This window comes from Phaseolus vulgaris, chromosome 11 (assembly GCF_000499845.2).
Source record: "Phaseolus vulgaris cultivar G19833 chromosome 11, P. vulgaris v2.0, whole genome shotgun sequence".
NCBI classification, from domain to species: Eukaryota; Viridiplantae; Streptophyta; class Magnoliopsida; order Fabales; family Fabaceae; genus Phaseolus; species Phaseolus vulgaris.
The window spans coordinates 18115484-18130329 of NC_023749.2; the positions used below are offsets into that span (position 1 = coordinate 18115484).

General features: G+C 48.1%; 1 protein-coding gene across 1 annotated transcript; it reads left to right on the forward strand.

Annotated features, from left to right (window-relative positions):
- The first annotated feature begins 1033 nt into the window (after positions 1-1033).
- LOC137835842 (uncharacterized) lies at positions 1034-13209 on the forward strand. The gene is made up of 2 exons (XM_068644561.1): positions 1034-1850; positions 12896-13209. The coding sequence occupies exons 1-2, from the start codon at positions 1034-1036 to the stop codon at positions 13207-13209; spliced, it is 1131 nt and encodes a 376-aa protein (XP_068500662.1).
- The last annotated feature ends 1637 nt before the right edge of the window (positions 13210-14846 follow it).

Here is a 14846-nt window from a genome sequence, read left to right on the forward strand (position 1 = left end):
CTACCCTTGGGCCACCTCAGCTTTGTTGAAAGAAAAGTCTTCCATAAACACGGAGTTGGGCGTGCACCGACTAAGGAAAGGGGACCAATCCGTGCTCTCATTCCATAAGGAGCATGACAACAAAATGGCCGTGCTGCCTTGCCTCCTAGGTGAGCCGATCTGCGCCGACGATAAAGCGAACAACGGCGAGCTGTTCTGCTTCCTCTACGCGACGTTCTTCAAGAAGGTGAAACTCTGACTTCCCTTCACTCGCTTCGAGAGGGAGCTGTTAACTGAGCTCGATATCGCCCCCGCCCAGCTTCATCCCAACAGCTGGGCATTTGTAAGGGCGTTCCAGATCATGTGCGCACACTTGGGACTGCCAGCTTCGGTTGACGTTTTCCTCTTCCTCTTTGAAGCTAAGAATCCAGGAGACCGCCTCTGGATTAGCCTGAATGGGATTGCTGGAAGGTCAATCCTCTCAATCTTCCAGCAATCTTACAAAGATTGGAAAGGAAAATTCGTGAAGGTGTGCGTCAACGACCAAGATCCTTCCCTGCTCGACGGCTTCCCCTTGTACTGGGTACACAAGGGGAACAAAGACGCCAAAGAAAGCTTTAGGAGGCCCAGAAGTTCCGACACCATGGGCGAGCTAGACAAAGATCTATGCCTTTTCTGGAAGAAAGTAGCAGCCGCCAACATCACCTTCCCCACCTCCTCAATAATCTCCTTCAAGTTCTTCGAGGGCCAATTTGAAGCTCATATAGGTTAGCCTTTACCTCGACACTTAGGTTTTCGTTTTGTGTTGGGACTGATTTCGCATCTCTGTCATCTACCATTGGGCGTCCTGTTTGTTGCGTACTGGTCTTGGTTTTTAATTCATGTGTCACTTGTTTGCATTATTCGCACATATACTTGTATATTTTGCCTTTGCTTTTGTGCTCACTCGTTTATTTTTACCCTGTGCAGACCTCATGTTTGGCAAAGGCAAACTAGCTGAACTGAGGGCGATCGCCCGAACTCATAAGTTGGCGACGGGTTCCCAAACCGTGGAATGCCTGCCCCTCAACGAAAAAAGCTCGTCTTGAGGAAGCCAAAAAGGAAAACCCCTCAAGTGGTTCAAGAGGATGAGGATGACGAGGTGACTGAGGACGGCCTCGTCACCAAAAGAACAAGGGTGGCACCCTCTTTACCACCCGCTCTTCCAACACCAACACCGCCCTCTCCCCCAAGTCCAACACCGCCAGTCCAAGCAACACCCTTGGCGGTCGCGCTCCCTGTGGTTGAAGGCAGCGAGCCTAACTTTATAGAGAACCCTCCAAGCGCCTCCACGCCGTTCGTATCTGCTGGAGAGGGTCCTCCTTCAATCACTTCTATTGTTGGGGCCGCACCAGGTGGAGATGAAGGTGCCCACAACTCGCCGATACTTATAACCGAATCTCCCACTTCACCACCACGCCAAGAAGCCCCCCTCGCTCTACCAACTCAAGAGGGTGGTGGTGAAAGTCAGCACCAGGCTCCTTCAGCATCTCCACCAACAACAGTTGCAAGCCTCCCCCCCTCGATCGAAGAGGTCTGGGGGCCCTTCACAGCTAAACTAAAGATGATGGCAGAGGACCTCCCCTCAATCCTAACAAAGGCTGTGAAGAGCTCGAACAAGAAGCTTCAGGACGGGATCTCAATGCTCCAGGAGGAGAATCGCCTGATAAGGATTGAGGCAGAAAAACTGTCTTGCAATCTGATGATGGCAGAAATCGATCACTCAAGGCTGGAGGACGCCATGAGTGCTGAGCTGAGGGGCGCACGCAAGGAGGCCTCCGATCTGCGCCAGAAATTGCACCTCCTAGCTCAAGAGAAAATCGAGCTGGAGAGTAAGCTGGTTCCCTACAGGCTTAAGGTGGCCAACTTGGAGGCATCAATAAAAGCGGATGCAGCCAAGGTGGAGAACCTTGAAAAAAGGTCGGCTGATCGGGAGGTCCTCCTCGGAAAGGTCGAGAAGGAGAGGGACGACGCCATGGCTGAGCTCACCAAGGCTCAAGAGAAAAGCAAGAAAACTGGTGCAGAGCTGGCCCAGGCGCGGGACGAAGGCAAAAAGGTTGCTGAAGACCTTGCTGAAGCTCGCGGGGAATTTGAAGAACTGAAGAAACGAGCTGACGAACTGAAGCAACGAACCGAAGAGCTCGAGCAACAAACCGAAGAGCTCGAGCAAAGCTCCGCCCAAGTCCTTGCCGCCGGGTTCGACGCCGCCCTGGAGCAAATCGCTTGCCAGTACCCCGAGCTCGACCTCTCCATGGTGTCGATCTGCAACGAAGTGGTGGATGGGAAGATCGTGCCTTTTGAAGATTAATCGCTTCCCTCCATCACTTATTTCCTGAGATTTAACGCTTATTTCTGTTTACACGATCTTTACTTGTAATTTTCCTTCTTTTGTATTCGAACTGGTACAGCTTCTATTATAACTTCTTCCGCTTTTGCACCTCGTCTCTCTGTTTACTTCGCCTTTTTTTTTAACCTTCATCTGCTTTCTTCCTCGCTGTATGGTTGATCAACTTATCTTGTAGAACTCGCTTTAAACAAATTAACTTAGCGATTCCTCGGGCTCAACCGTTTACTCACTGCTTTAGACTCGAGCAAACTATCAATCTTATATCAACTCATCAACTGTTAACTCAAAGTGAAAACTCGAGCAACTTATTAATCTTCAAGCGATGACATTTAATATAACTTGCAAACTTAAAGCAATTAGCTACTTACTAGGCAGCAGGTTTTAACTTAAACTGGTATTCCAATACAGTTTACCTGATCTGCCTGGCGAGGTTAGCCCTTACTCCTGTCATCGCCTGGAATTCCTCCGATCGCCATAGGGTTCTGGCGATGTAAGCTTCCTTTGCCTTCATAACTTGGCTATTGTTCCCTCATCTGGGGGGTAGAGGCGCCTTTCGGATCCTGCTCTACCTCCCTGAGTTTCAGAACAATAAGCCGGATAGCGAGGTGTTCTCTTTGAACCTACCTTAGCTATCCTTTAAACTTCTTCCACCTTTCACGCCATACCTGAACTCATTCAAAACGAGAAGGATTTTATCTTGCCTGAACTCGCTCGACGGCGAGAAGGACTTTATCTGGCCTGAACTCGCTCGACGGCGAGAAAGACTTTATCTGGTGCCTCAACTTGCCCAGGGTGTACATCTCCTCCCCCCTGGATGCACTGAGGACTTTTTCTCTTTCTCGCCTCAAAACGCGCGAGGGCATTGAGGTCTTTAATCATTGCTGGTGCCTCTGATCGTCGAAAGACGATGAGGACTTTAAAACTTTAACTGTGCCGCCAATCGCCGAAAAACAATGGGCACTTTAAAACTTTAACTGTGCCGCCAATCGCCGAAAAACGATGGGGACTTTAAAACTTTAACTGTGCCGCCAATCGCCGAAAAACGATGGGGACTTTAAAACTTTAACTGTGCCGCCAATCTCCGAAAAACGATGGGGACTTTAAAAGTTTAACTGAGAGCATGCACTTTTTCTACAAGCCTTCAACACAAACATGCATGCAAACTCAAAAACTTAAGCTTGAAAACTCTTCTTTTATTGGGTGGCCTCATTAAAAACCCTCCTTAGGGAAAAAAAGAGTGCCCCCTTTAAACTGTTTTAACAGAAAGCTTGCAAATCTTTTATGTTCGTTTCTACTTACAAAGCTTTAACTGTAATATAACTTTAGGTGTGTGGCGTTCCAAGTGCGAGGAATCGCCCCTCCTTCCAATGTCTCTAGGCGGTAGGCGCCGTTCCCGAGCGCCTCGGTTATTCTGAACGGTCCTGTCCACTTAGGCGATAACTTGTTTTCCATCTCGTATTGGTGGGCCTTCCTCATCACCAGGTCGCCCTCTTTAAACTGCCTTGGCATTACCTTCGAGTTGAATCTTCGTTCAATCCTCCTTTTCACTGCCTCGGATTTTACTCTCGCCTCCTCCCTGACCTCATCCAGCAAATCCAGATTCAACTTTCTTTCTTCATTCGAGTGTTCCGCTACAAAGTGCTGGAATCTCGGCGAGCTCTCCTGGATTTCCACTGGAATCATTGCGTCGCATCCATAGACCAAGCTAAACGGGGTCTCGTGGGTTCCTAACTGCTCGGTGGTGTGGTACGCCCAGACTATGCGGGGTACCTCCTCAACCCACGATCCCTTGGCTTTCTCTAGCCTTCTCTTCAAGCCTCTTAGCAACACCCGATTGGCGGACACTACTTGGCCGTTTGTCTGAGGGTGCTCGACGGATGCAAACACCTGCTGAATTCCCACCTCTTCGCACAACTTCTTCAGCAGGTGACTTGCAAACTGAGTCCCGTTGTCTGACACCAGGCGCTTAGGCACACCAAACCGGCACACGACGTTCTTCCATACAAAGCTCTCGATCTTGTGTGCGGTGATTTGAGCTACTGGTTCTGCTTCGATCCACTTGGTGAAATATTCAATCGCCACCACCAAGTACTTCATCTGCCTGATCGCCAATGGGAAAGGTTCCAGGATGTCAATTCCCCACGTATGAAATGGCCAAGGGCTGTAAATCGACTTTAACTCTTCTGGAGGCGCTTTGTGCCAATCGGCGTGCTGCTGACATTGCTTGCAACACTGTGCATACTTCTTGCAGTCCTCCCTCATTGTTGGCCAGTAGTAACCTGCACGGAGAGTTCTTGCAGCCAGTGCTCGACCCCCGACGTGACTTCCACATATCCCTTCAAGGAGCTCGGCCATAATTCTTGTACATTTTTCTCCGCGCACACATTCCAGGAGTGGGTGTGTGAACCCAAACCTATACAACTCGCCATCAATCATTGTGAACTTGTTGGAGTTCTTCTTTATCTTCCTAGCCTCCATCGGATCCAGCGGGAGAAGGCCATCTGCCAGGCAGCGCTGGTACTGGGTTATCCATGTGTCTAGCTCATGTATGGCACAGACTTGCGTCATGTTCACCCTCTCCCCCCGACATGCTCTTATTCTCGGCGATCTCAAGGTCTCCAAAGTCAAGGACCTGTGACTCCTCGCCGCTTTCTCCGTCGACTTGCTTATCTGAAGAACCAGGTGGTCTGCCACAAATGCTCTAGGCGTCTTCAGAGTTTCTTGGATCACCATCCTCTGCCTACCCCCTTGCCCGAACTGGCGAGCTTAGCTAGCAAGTCTGCTCGGGCATTCTGCTCTCTGGGCACATGCACCACTTCAAACGAGACAAAGGAACCCTTCAACTCCTGCACATACTCCAAGTAAGCCGCCATTTGTGGATCCTTGGCCTGGAACTCGCCTGTTACTTGTCCCGTGACTAATAACGAGTCATTCTTAGCCATCAGCACCCTAGCTCCCATCTCCTTGGCCAGCAAGATTCCGGCGATCAACGCCTCATACTCTGCTTGATTGTTGCTAGCTTTGAAGGCAAACCTCAGGGACTGTTCTATCAGCACGCCGTTGGGCCCTTCTACAATGACTCTAGCACCGCTACCCTGCTGGTTCGACGATCCGTCCACCGAGAGCACCCAACGGAAATCGTCCCCTTCAACTCGTGCTGCTTCCGACGAGAGCTCGACCACAAAATCGGCGAAAATCTGCCCCTTGATCGGACCTCGGGGCTCATACTTGATGTCGAACTCCGACAGCTCCACCGCCCATTTCACCATCCTCCCAGCTACATCAGGCTTCTTCAGGACTTTCTGGATGGGCAAGTCAGTCATCACCAGTACTGTAAAACTGTGAAAATAGTGGCGCAACCTCCTCGCCGAAAATACCACAGCCAGTGCAGCTTTCTCCAAGGCCTGATACCTCACCTCCGGGCCTTGCAACACCTTGCTGACGAAATAAATAGGCTTCTGAGCCTGGTCTTGGTCTTGGGCGAGCACCGCACTCACCGCCCTCTCAGTCACAGCAAAATACAACCTGAGAGGGGTTCCTACCAAGGGTTTGCACAAAACCGGCGGGCTCGCCAGGTACTCTTTAAGCTTGACGAAGGCCTCTTCGCACTCCTTCGTCCAGGCAAACTTATTGTTTCGCCTTAAACACTGGAAGTACGGATGGCCTTTCTCTCCGCTAGCTGATACGAAACGAGACAGGGCGGCCATCCGACCTGTAAGTTGCTGCACCTCCTTTACAGTAGCCGGGCTCCTCATCGCCAAAAATGGCAGCACACTTATCAGGATTTGCCTTTATTCCTCTTTCTTTCAGTTAAGAGGAATCCCAAGAACTTTCCTGCCTCCACGCCAAAAATGTACTTCTCGGGGTTCAGCTTTAATCTGAACTTGGCGATTGTGGTGAACAACTCCTCCAGGTCCGCAACGTGCTTGCTCTTTTCCGGCGAGGTCACGACCATATCATCCACGTACGCTTGCACATTCCTTCCCAGCATTGGTGCAAGTACCCTATCGATCAATCTTTGGTACGTGGCCCCCGCGTTCTTTAGCCCAAAGGGCATCACCTTGTAGCAGTAGCACGATCTCTCGGTCATGAAGGCGGTCTTCTCTTCATCCATAGGATGCATTTTTATCTGTTTGTACCCGAGAAGGCGTCCAGGAAACTCAACAAGTTACACCTTGCAGCACTGTCGACCAGGGCGTCTATGCTTGGCAAAGGATACGAGTCCTTTGGGCAAGCCTTGTTCAGGTTAGTGAAGTCGACGCACATGCGCCACTTCCCATTGCTTTTCTTCACCAGCACGACATTGGCCAACCACTCAGGGTACTGGACTTCCCTGATATGGCCTGCGGCGAGGAGGTTCTGTGTTTCATCCCTGATCGCCTGCCTCCTCTCCTCGTTAAATTCCTTCTTCTCTGTCGTACTGGTCTGACCTGGTTATCCATTGCTAGATGGTGGCACAAGAAATCGGGGTCGATTCCCGGCATGTCTGAAGTAGACCATGCAAAAGCATCCAGATGCCGCTCTATCACCTTGGCGATCTGGTCTTGGAACTCAGCCTCCAAAGATCTTCCCAGCTTGAAGACCTTCCCCCGATCTCCCTTTCGAGCCACTCCTCGACGGGTTTGGGTCTGGCTTCCCTGGCGATCACCGCCCTGGCGATTCCCAGTTCCCTCGCTTCCTCTGGGCGGTTCCTCGCCTCTTCCTCCCGTCCCCCGCTCTCTCCCTCAACCACAGCTTCCGTCATGGTGACATCGCCTCCGGCGGCCACTTCCATCGCCGCATCAACAACTCGCCATTCCGTTGGCCTGGGCTTCACACCGGGAGGCGGGGTGGTCGTGATGTAACTTACTGACCTCTTATTCTTCAAGCTGTTCTCATAGCACTTCTTTGCTTCCTTCTGGTCAGATTTGATGGTGATCACCACCCCCTCCATAGACGACAACTTCACCTTCATGTGCCTGGTCGAGGGCACAACTCCTATTCTGTTGAGTGTTGGTCTTCCCAACAGAATGTTATATGCTGAGGGAGCATTCACGACGAGGTACTTGATTTTCTCCGTCCTCGAGCCCGCCTCATCCGTGAATGTAGTTCTTAACTCGATGTACCCCCTGACCTCCACCTGATCGCCAGTAAACCCATACAAGCACCCTCCATAGGGTCTCAGCTGGTCAAGGGGCAGTTGCGGCTGTGTGAAAGTCGGCCAGTACCTGGTGGACCTTCCTTCCCGCTGTGACAAGCGAGATAACTATGGGATCGTTGTCGTGAGGCACAACGTCCCTGAGATCTTCTTTCGTGAACGTGATGTCCACATTTGGCGAGTGGTCCTCGAACATGTCCACCGTCATCACAGACCTTGCATATTTCTTCCTCTGTGATGCGATGCATCCACCACCCGAGAAACCTCCAGCGATGGTGTGGATCTCTCCATGAGTGGGCATCTCATGCTGCTGAGCCTCACCACCCGCTGGCTGGGAGCTCGACGCGCCCCCCGTCCTCCTGTCTAGCAGGTAATCATTCAAGAAACCGCTCTTGACCAGGTCGTCGAGCTGGTACCCCAATGCCAAACACGAATCAATGGTGTGACCAAAACTCTGGTGGAATTCGCACCAGGCGTCTAGTTTTGGTCCTAACACCTTGTCGCCTACTTTCTCAGGTGCCTTAAGCCTGGCTGCTATGTTGGGAATGGCGATCAGATCCGCCAACCCCATGACAAACTTATGCTTTGGCGGGCGATTGTACTCCCTGGGGCGCCCTGGGCCCCTTCACTTGTTTTTTCTTGGATCATAAGGATGGCGAGTCCTTTGATCCCTCTTGGCCGCCGCCGTCTCCAGCACCCTCTGTGCCTGGATCCTGGTCTGGGCACGTGGCCTAGCAGGGGCCACGCTTCCTCTCTTCTCGGCGACTTCACTCTCGTCGGCTATGTGGGCCACTGCAAGTCGCCTAACCTCAGCAAACGTGGCGGGGTGAGCCCTAATCAGCGCCTCACAGAAAGGTCCCGGCAGCACGCCCTTTTTGAAGGCGTATACCAGCATCTCCTCGTCTTTCGCAGGCGAGCGGACCATCTGTGCTCCAAAACGATTCAAATAGTCCCTGAGGGACTCTCCTTGGTATTGCCTTATGTCGAACAGGTCATAAGACACCCTAGGTGGCGCCTTGTTCACAATGTACTGCTCGACGAAAAGCTTCGAAAACTGTTGGAAATTGGTTATGTGACCTATAGGCAAGCTCACAAACCATTCCAGCGCTGTTCCTTGGAGCGTGCTCACAAACATTTTGCAATATACAGCATCCGAGCCTCCTGACAGCATCATCTGCGTGTGAAACATGGTGAGATGTGCCTCAGGGTCCTCCACGCCGGTGAAAGTAGCCTTCACAGGTACCACGCTCGTAGGGATAGGCGTGTCTGTGATCGCTTGAGCAAACGGCATAGGGAAAACGCGAGGTGGCGACGATGGTGCTACCTCTTCAGCGACTGGGCATCCTATTTGCTCCTGAAGAGCTTGGCGCAACTCCTCAGTCACTTTGCTGAGCTCTTCATTCCTGGCCTGAGAGGCGACCAGGTCCTCATGCTTCTTTGCCTGCTCTATGCGTGAGGCCTCCACATTCGCCTGCAGCGCACGCATGATATCTATCATCTATGCCATGGTCATGGCGCCTTCTGCAGCAACTGGCACAACGGGACTTGATCGGTTGCTTCTCATCTTTCTCATGAAAACTCGGCAAACCAAAGTTCGACGAACAAAACCTCCTCCAGGAACGATCGATCCAGCAATCAACCGGTTAGAAACTCTGAAACTCCCAAGAACATCCGCAAACGCAACTGCAACAGCACGCCGATAGATTCGGACGTCGAAACCTTCACAGAAACTTGCAACTTCACCATAAAACCACCGCTTCTCCAGCAAGCTCCCGATTCCCTAACCAGAAACACAATCGAACGGAAAATACAACAAACAACCGATTGAAAACCGCGCGAACAGCAAGAAACTCCAAGAAAACTGAACGAAAGCTTGAACAAACGGTGGAAAACCTCACACTACCGATTAAAACCCAAACGAACGGTAGAAACCTCGAATTCACCGAACAAAAGCTTGAATGAACGGCGGAAAATGGTTGCACCAGAACACAACCACACAGGAACTACAGAAACTCCAAGAACTCACGCTGTGGATGGGGACAGGTTTTACACGGCCCCACGGTGGGCGCCTCATGATCCTGCCTGTTGACCAGAACGCAAGAGCCTTGCCCTGTCAAAGGTATCTTCCTTTGGATCGGCCTTGCACCGCGCTAGCTTCTGTCCTTCACCTTGATTCACCTCAAGAACCTGCAAAAGACAGAGTGGCGCCGCTGCGGCCGATCGCGCTCCGACGCTCAAGTCAGTGACTGAACCACCAAAATACTAAGAGGAAAACTAAGAACTCCAAGAACCGTGCAATGTTCTCTCTCAGCGTACTCAAGTTCTCATAAGCGTAAAGAAGTATTCTAGAACGTGCGTACCTCAGAAGTTCGTTAGAATCCCTTATATACCTGTGCACTTTCTCTCTCCTAACAGTTACACATCTGAACACGTGGCTCGCATCCAGCTGTACACGTGTCACCATCTGGAGCATCCTCTGCTTGAGCGTCACTTCTTACTCTTCAGGCTGTTCGACTAAGTTACCCATGCAGGGAATAACTCGGTGTATAGCTGCCTTGGAGCGCGATCTCTTCTGTGTGGCGAGTACGGGTGTCATCATACACACCTTCCCTGTGGTCTCGCCGGCCACCATCATGATCTGCTTCACTTGCTTCACCGTGCATGTCCGGGTAAGCTGTTCCCTGGCCTCAACCTCTGGCTAGCTAGGGAATGACCATCTGACAACTTCATCCTTCGCTTCGAAAGCCTTGAACAAGCTTTCCTGATCTTTCGGCGATGTCCTCCTCTCGGCGATCTCTGATCGCTTTGTCACCTGGGTTCACATTCGGTGAGTACGACACAAACTTGGTGACCGTCGGTTTAGGCATGCTAGAGATCGGGGCACGCCAACTTAACGATTGGCGACTACACGAGCCCCCCGACTTCCTTCCCTTTTGTCAGCTAGGTGTCCCGTTCAACACGCCTATATTATAGCTTGCTGCCACGTCATCACTTCCGACTACCTGGGCGGTACAAGTATAGTTATTGGAATTAAAATCATTGGATTTTTTTTATTTCCATACCTTTCTTTGTTGATGTCGTTGTTGCGTTTCCTTTTCAAGAATTTGCTAAACTTTCTAGATAGCAAACTAAGGTTCTCTTCATCACTTTCATCACTGGATTCTTGCTTGCTTTTGTGCTTGACAACTTTTAAGGCAATGCTTCTCACATGCTTGTCTTCACTTTCTTGAACATTGAGTCTATTCATCTCCAACTCATGTTCCTTAAGCTTGCCAAACAAAGAAGCCATACTTAATGATGTTAGATCTTTTGATTCAGATATAGCAGGTACCTTAGGTTGCCAAGATCTATCAAGACATTTAAGGATCTTGATGTTTAGCTCTTCTTTTTCAAAGGTTTTCTCAAGGCTCATGAGGTGGTTGATGATGTGAGTGAACCTCTTTTGAACTTCAACAATTGTCTCACCCTTGAGCATTCTAAACATTTCATACTCTTGGATTGGAGTATGCTTTTTGGCTCTTTTCACCTCATTGGTACCTTCATGAGTTACCTCCAAGGTCTCCCACATCTCCTTTGCTGATTTGCATTGAGAGACCCTAAAAAATTCATCTGAATTCAAGGCAGAAGTTATTATGTTTTTAGCAATGCAATCAAATTTGGCCCTCTTGCTTTCAGAATCAGTCCATTGAGACCAAGGTTTTTCAATGGAAGATCCATCTTTTTCAAATTTTGGAACAAAGGGGCCATTTTCAATTGCATCCCAAATTCCTTTGTCAAGAGATTCAACAAAGATTTTCATTCCGACTTTCCAAAATTGGTAGTTCAAACCACAAAACAGAGGTGGTATGTTGATTGAAGCACCCTCCCCAAAGGGTAATCTATCAGCCATATAAAAACAGTTTTAGGATCACACTTGAATAAATTTCAAGAACCAAGCTCTTGATGCCAATAGTTAGATTGTATGGCTGTAAACTAGGGGGTGAATGGTTTAAAGAGGGTTTTCGCAAACTTTTTAGTCTATAATAAAATTCCTTTATGAGAAAACTTGATTTAGAATCCAGTTTGCCAAAAACACAAAGCAATTTAACACAACACTAGAAAAACAATCGGTTGTTTCGCAGAAAAAATCGGTTGTTTATACCAGTTAAAAATATACAAACTGAAATTAAGGAGTTTAAGGGAGAGAGAGATTGCACACAGTTTATACTGGTTCACTCTTAAACCAAGAGCTACATCCAGTCTTCCCAGAAACCACTGGGAATCCACTAAGCAACCAAACCTAGATTACGTACATACACCACCAAAGAAGTGACCTTGATCCCCTCAAGACACACCTTTGGCTCAGCACATACACCACAAGAATGTTGATCTTGACAACCTCAAGAGCACACAACACTTCTTGGCCTAACGCACCAGAGTTTACACAGAGTACAAAAGGATTACACTTGTTACAGAATGATCTGAAATCAATACAAATGAAAATCCTATTCCACTATCTCTTGATCAAAGCAATCTCAAAGCAATCTTTAACTCTTGAAAGCAAAATCAGTGAAAAACTCAAATCTGTTTTTCTATGATTAAAATTCAGTTATTGTTTGTTACAGAAGCTGAACAAACTCTTTATAGCTTTCAAATACTGGTCAAAGCATTTAAAACAGGAGCGCATTCAGTTCCAAAATCATTTAAAGCTTAGTCAACACTCAAAACAATTTTCTGTTATGATTTGAAAACAAACAATCGGTTGAATGTGCGAATCAATCGGTTGTTTTGGTTTGACAGTAAGTCAACCACCAAAAACAGTTTTCAACCTTTCTCAAAACACCTAATAGTAAACAATCGGTTGTTTCGACAAAACAACAAGTTATTTTTCACTTAGTTTGAAAAACACTTTCAATTCAAAAGGTTTGAAAATACTTAAGCTTTGGATTCAATCAAGAGTGGATATACACAGATAATCTACCGAAGATCCTATTCTAAAGCACCTCAGCAAAAGCAAGCACACCCAGCCTTCCATCAAACTAAAGGATTTGGATTCTTCAAATCTTGAACAGACTTGATTCAACAGAAAGTGTTTCAGAAGGAGACCAGTGGGACTCCTCTGCCGACCTATCCTCCTTCCTCCAAAAAGTGTTGCACTCTACCCGAACCAAAGAGAGGCTGAAGGAACTTGGAGGAGGACCCTCTACTAGAGCAAGTGTCAAGGAAACTAGGGGAAACCCTAGTTGGGACCAACCTTCTTCTTTCCAAGATGGGAAGGGCAAAGGAATTAGCTAGCTAAGAATTCCTCCAAGCCACTGAGCTCAAACACCGAGTAATCGGACTTACCCTGGAGGTGGAGGAGCTTTGCAAGGCTGATCGAGAGACTAAGGGCCTCTTGTTTGAGAAATCTTTAGAAACCTTGAGGTTGTATGCCAAGAACGACGACCTCTGCATTAAGGTTGACAAGCTGAAGAAGGAGCTAGCTAGCAGAGACGAGGAGATGGCTCAACAGAAGGAAGAGCTGGCAAAACTGAAGGAGGAGTTGGCCCGCAAGGATGAACTCTTCCAACAGACCAAAGACGAGCTTACCAACGATGTCGCCGATTCCTATGCTGCGGGCTTTGAGGACGCCATGGCCCAGGTTGCCTGCGTGCATCCTGGGGTGGACCTCTCTCAAACGGGTTTGAACAAGACCATTGCAAATGGGCAATTGGTGAATGCTGAATAGTGGTGGTGACTCTCCCCGCCATTGTCTTCCTTTTGTAACTTAATGAACATTTTTGTATGTACATTTATGTATGAGAGTCTTTCCTTTCCAATCTAACCCTTCTATGTATGAGCACCTTCTTCTTTTCAAACTTAACATTGTGTCTGTCTTCAACTAACTCACAGATTTTGAAACGATTCAGCCAACTAAGAACGCGCCAATGATCATCCCTACCTAAGTAGAACGATCCTTTGCGAACTTGCTTTTGTGCTTAGTTTCCCTTGCCTTTCTCGATCGTGGCATTTTCACCCAAAGGGAGATGTTTTACCTATTATTCTCGACCTTGGCGTATGAAGGCAAGGGAGACGTTTACTTGGAACCTTACTATTCTCGACCTTGGCGTATAAAGGCAAGAGAGAGCTTCACTTATTGTTCTCGACCTTGGCGTATAAAGGCAAGGGAGAGGTTCACTTACTGTTCTCGACCTTGGCGTATAAAGGCAAGGGAGATGTCTTACTTGGAACCTTACTATTCTCAACCTTGGCGTATAAAGGCAAGGGAGAGGTTTACTTATTGTTCTCGACCTTTGCGAATAAAGGCAAGGGAGATGTCTGACTTGGAACCTTACTATTCTCGACCTTGGCGTATAAAGACAAGGGAGAGGTTCACTTAAACTTTACTGTACAATACATTCCAAACATATTTTTCAACTAACTTTTTTATTGGGTGACCACAATAAAAAAAAAAACCCTGATAAGGGTGAAAGAGTGTCCTCTTAACTGCGTACAATGATATAACTAACTAAAATAAAATTTTAGATTGGCCTCATTCCATGTTCGGGGAATCGTCCCACCTCCCAAGGTCTCGAGTTTGTACGCTCCGTTCCTGAGCGCCTCTATCACATGAAATGGACTAGCCCACTTCGGAGAAGACTTGTTTTCCAGCTGGTAGGGGTGAGCTTTCCGCATTACCAAGTCGGCGACCTGGAACGGCCAAGGTTTCAACTTGGACTTCTGCTTATACTCTACCCTCCTCTTCAAAGCTTCGACCTTGATGCGCGCTTCCTCTCTGACTTTGTTGAGCAGATCAAAGTTTACCCTCATTTCGTCGTTGGACTCCTCGGCCACGAATTTCTAGAATCGAGGTCAAATTTGTAAGAAAGTATGGCTTTAAACTAGATGGGGGGTTGAATGGTTTAAAGCGGGTTTTCACAAACTTTTAAGTCTAGAATGAAATTACTTCGAGAAAACTTGATTAAGAAATCAGTTTGCCAAAAACACAAAGCAAATTAGCATAGCACCAGAAAAACAATCAGTTGTTTATACCAGTTCACAATATAAACTGAATTTAAAGAGTTCAAGGGATAAAGAAAATGCATACAGAGGTTTATACTGGTTCGCTCTTAAACCAAGAGCTACATCAAGTCTTCCCAGAAACCACTGGGGAATCCACTAAGCAATCAGCCCTAGATTACTTACAACACCACCAAAGAAGTGACCTTGATCCCCTCAAGACACACACTTCCTTTGGCTCAGCACAAACACCACTAAGAATGCTGATCTTGACAACCTCAAGAACACACAACACTTCTCAGCTTCACTCACATAGTTTCTTCAAAGTACAAAAGGATTACACTTATTACAGAAAGATCTGAAATC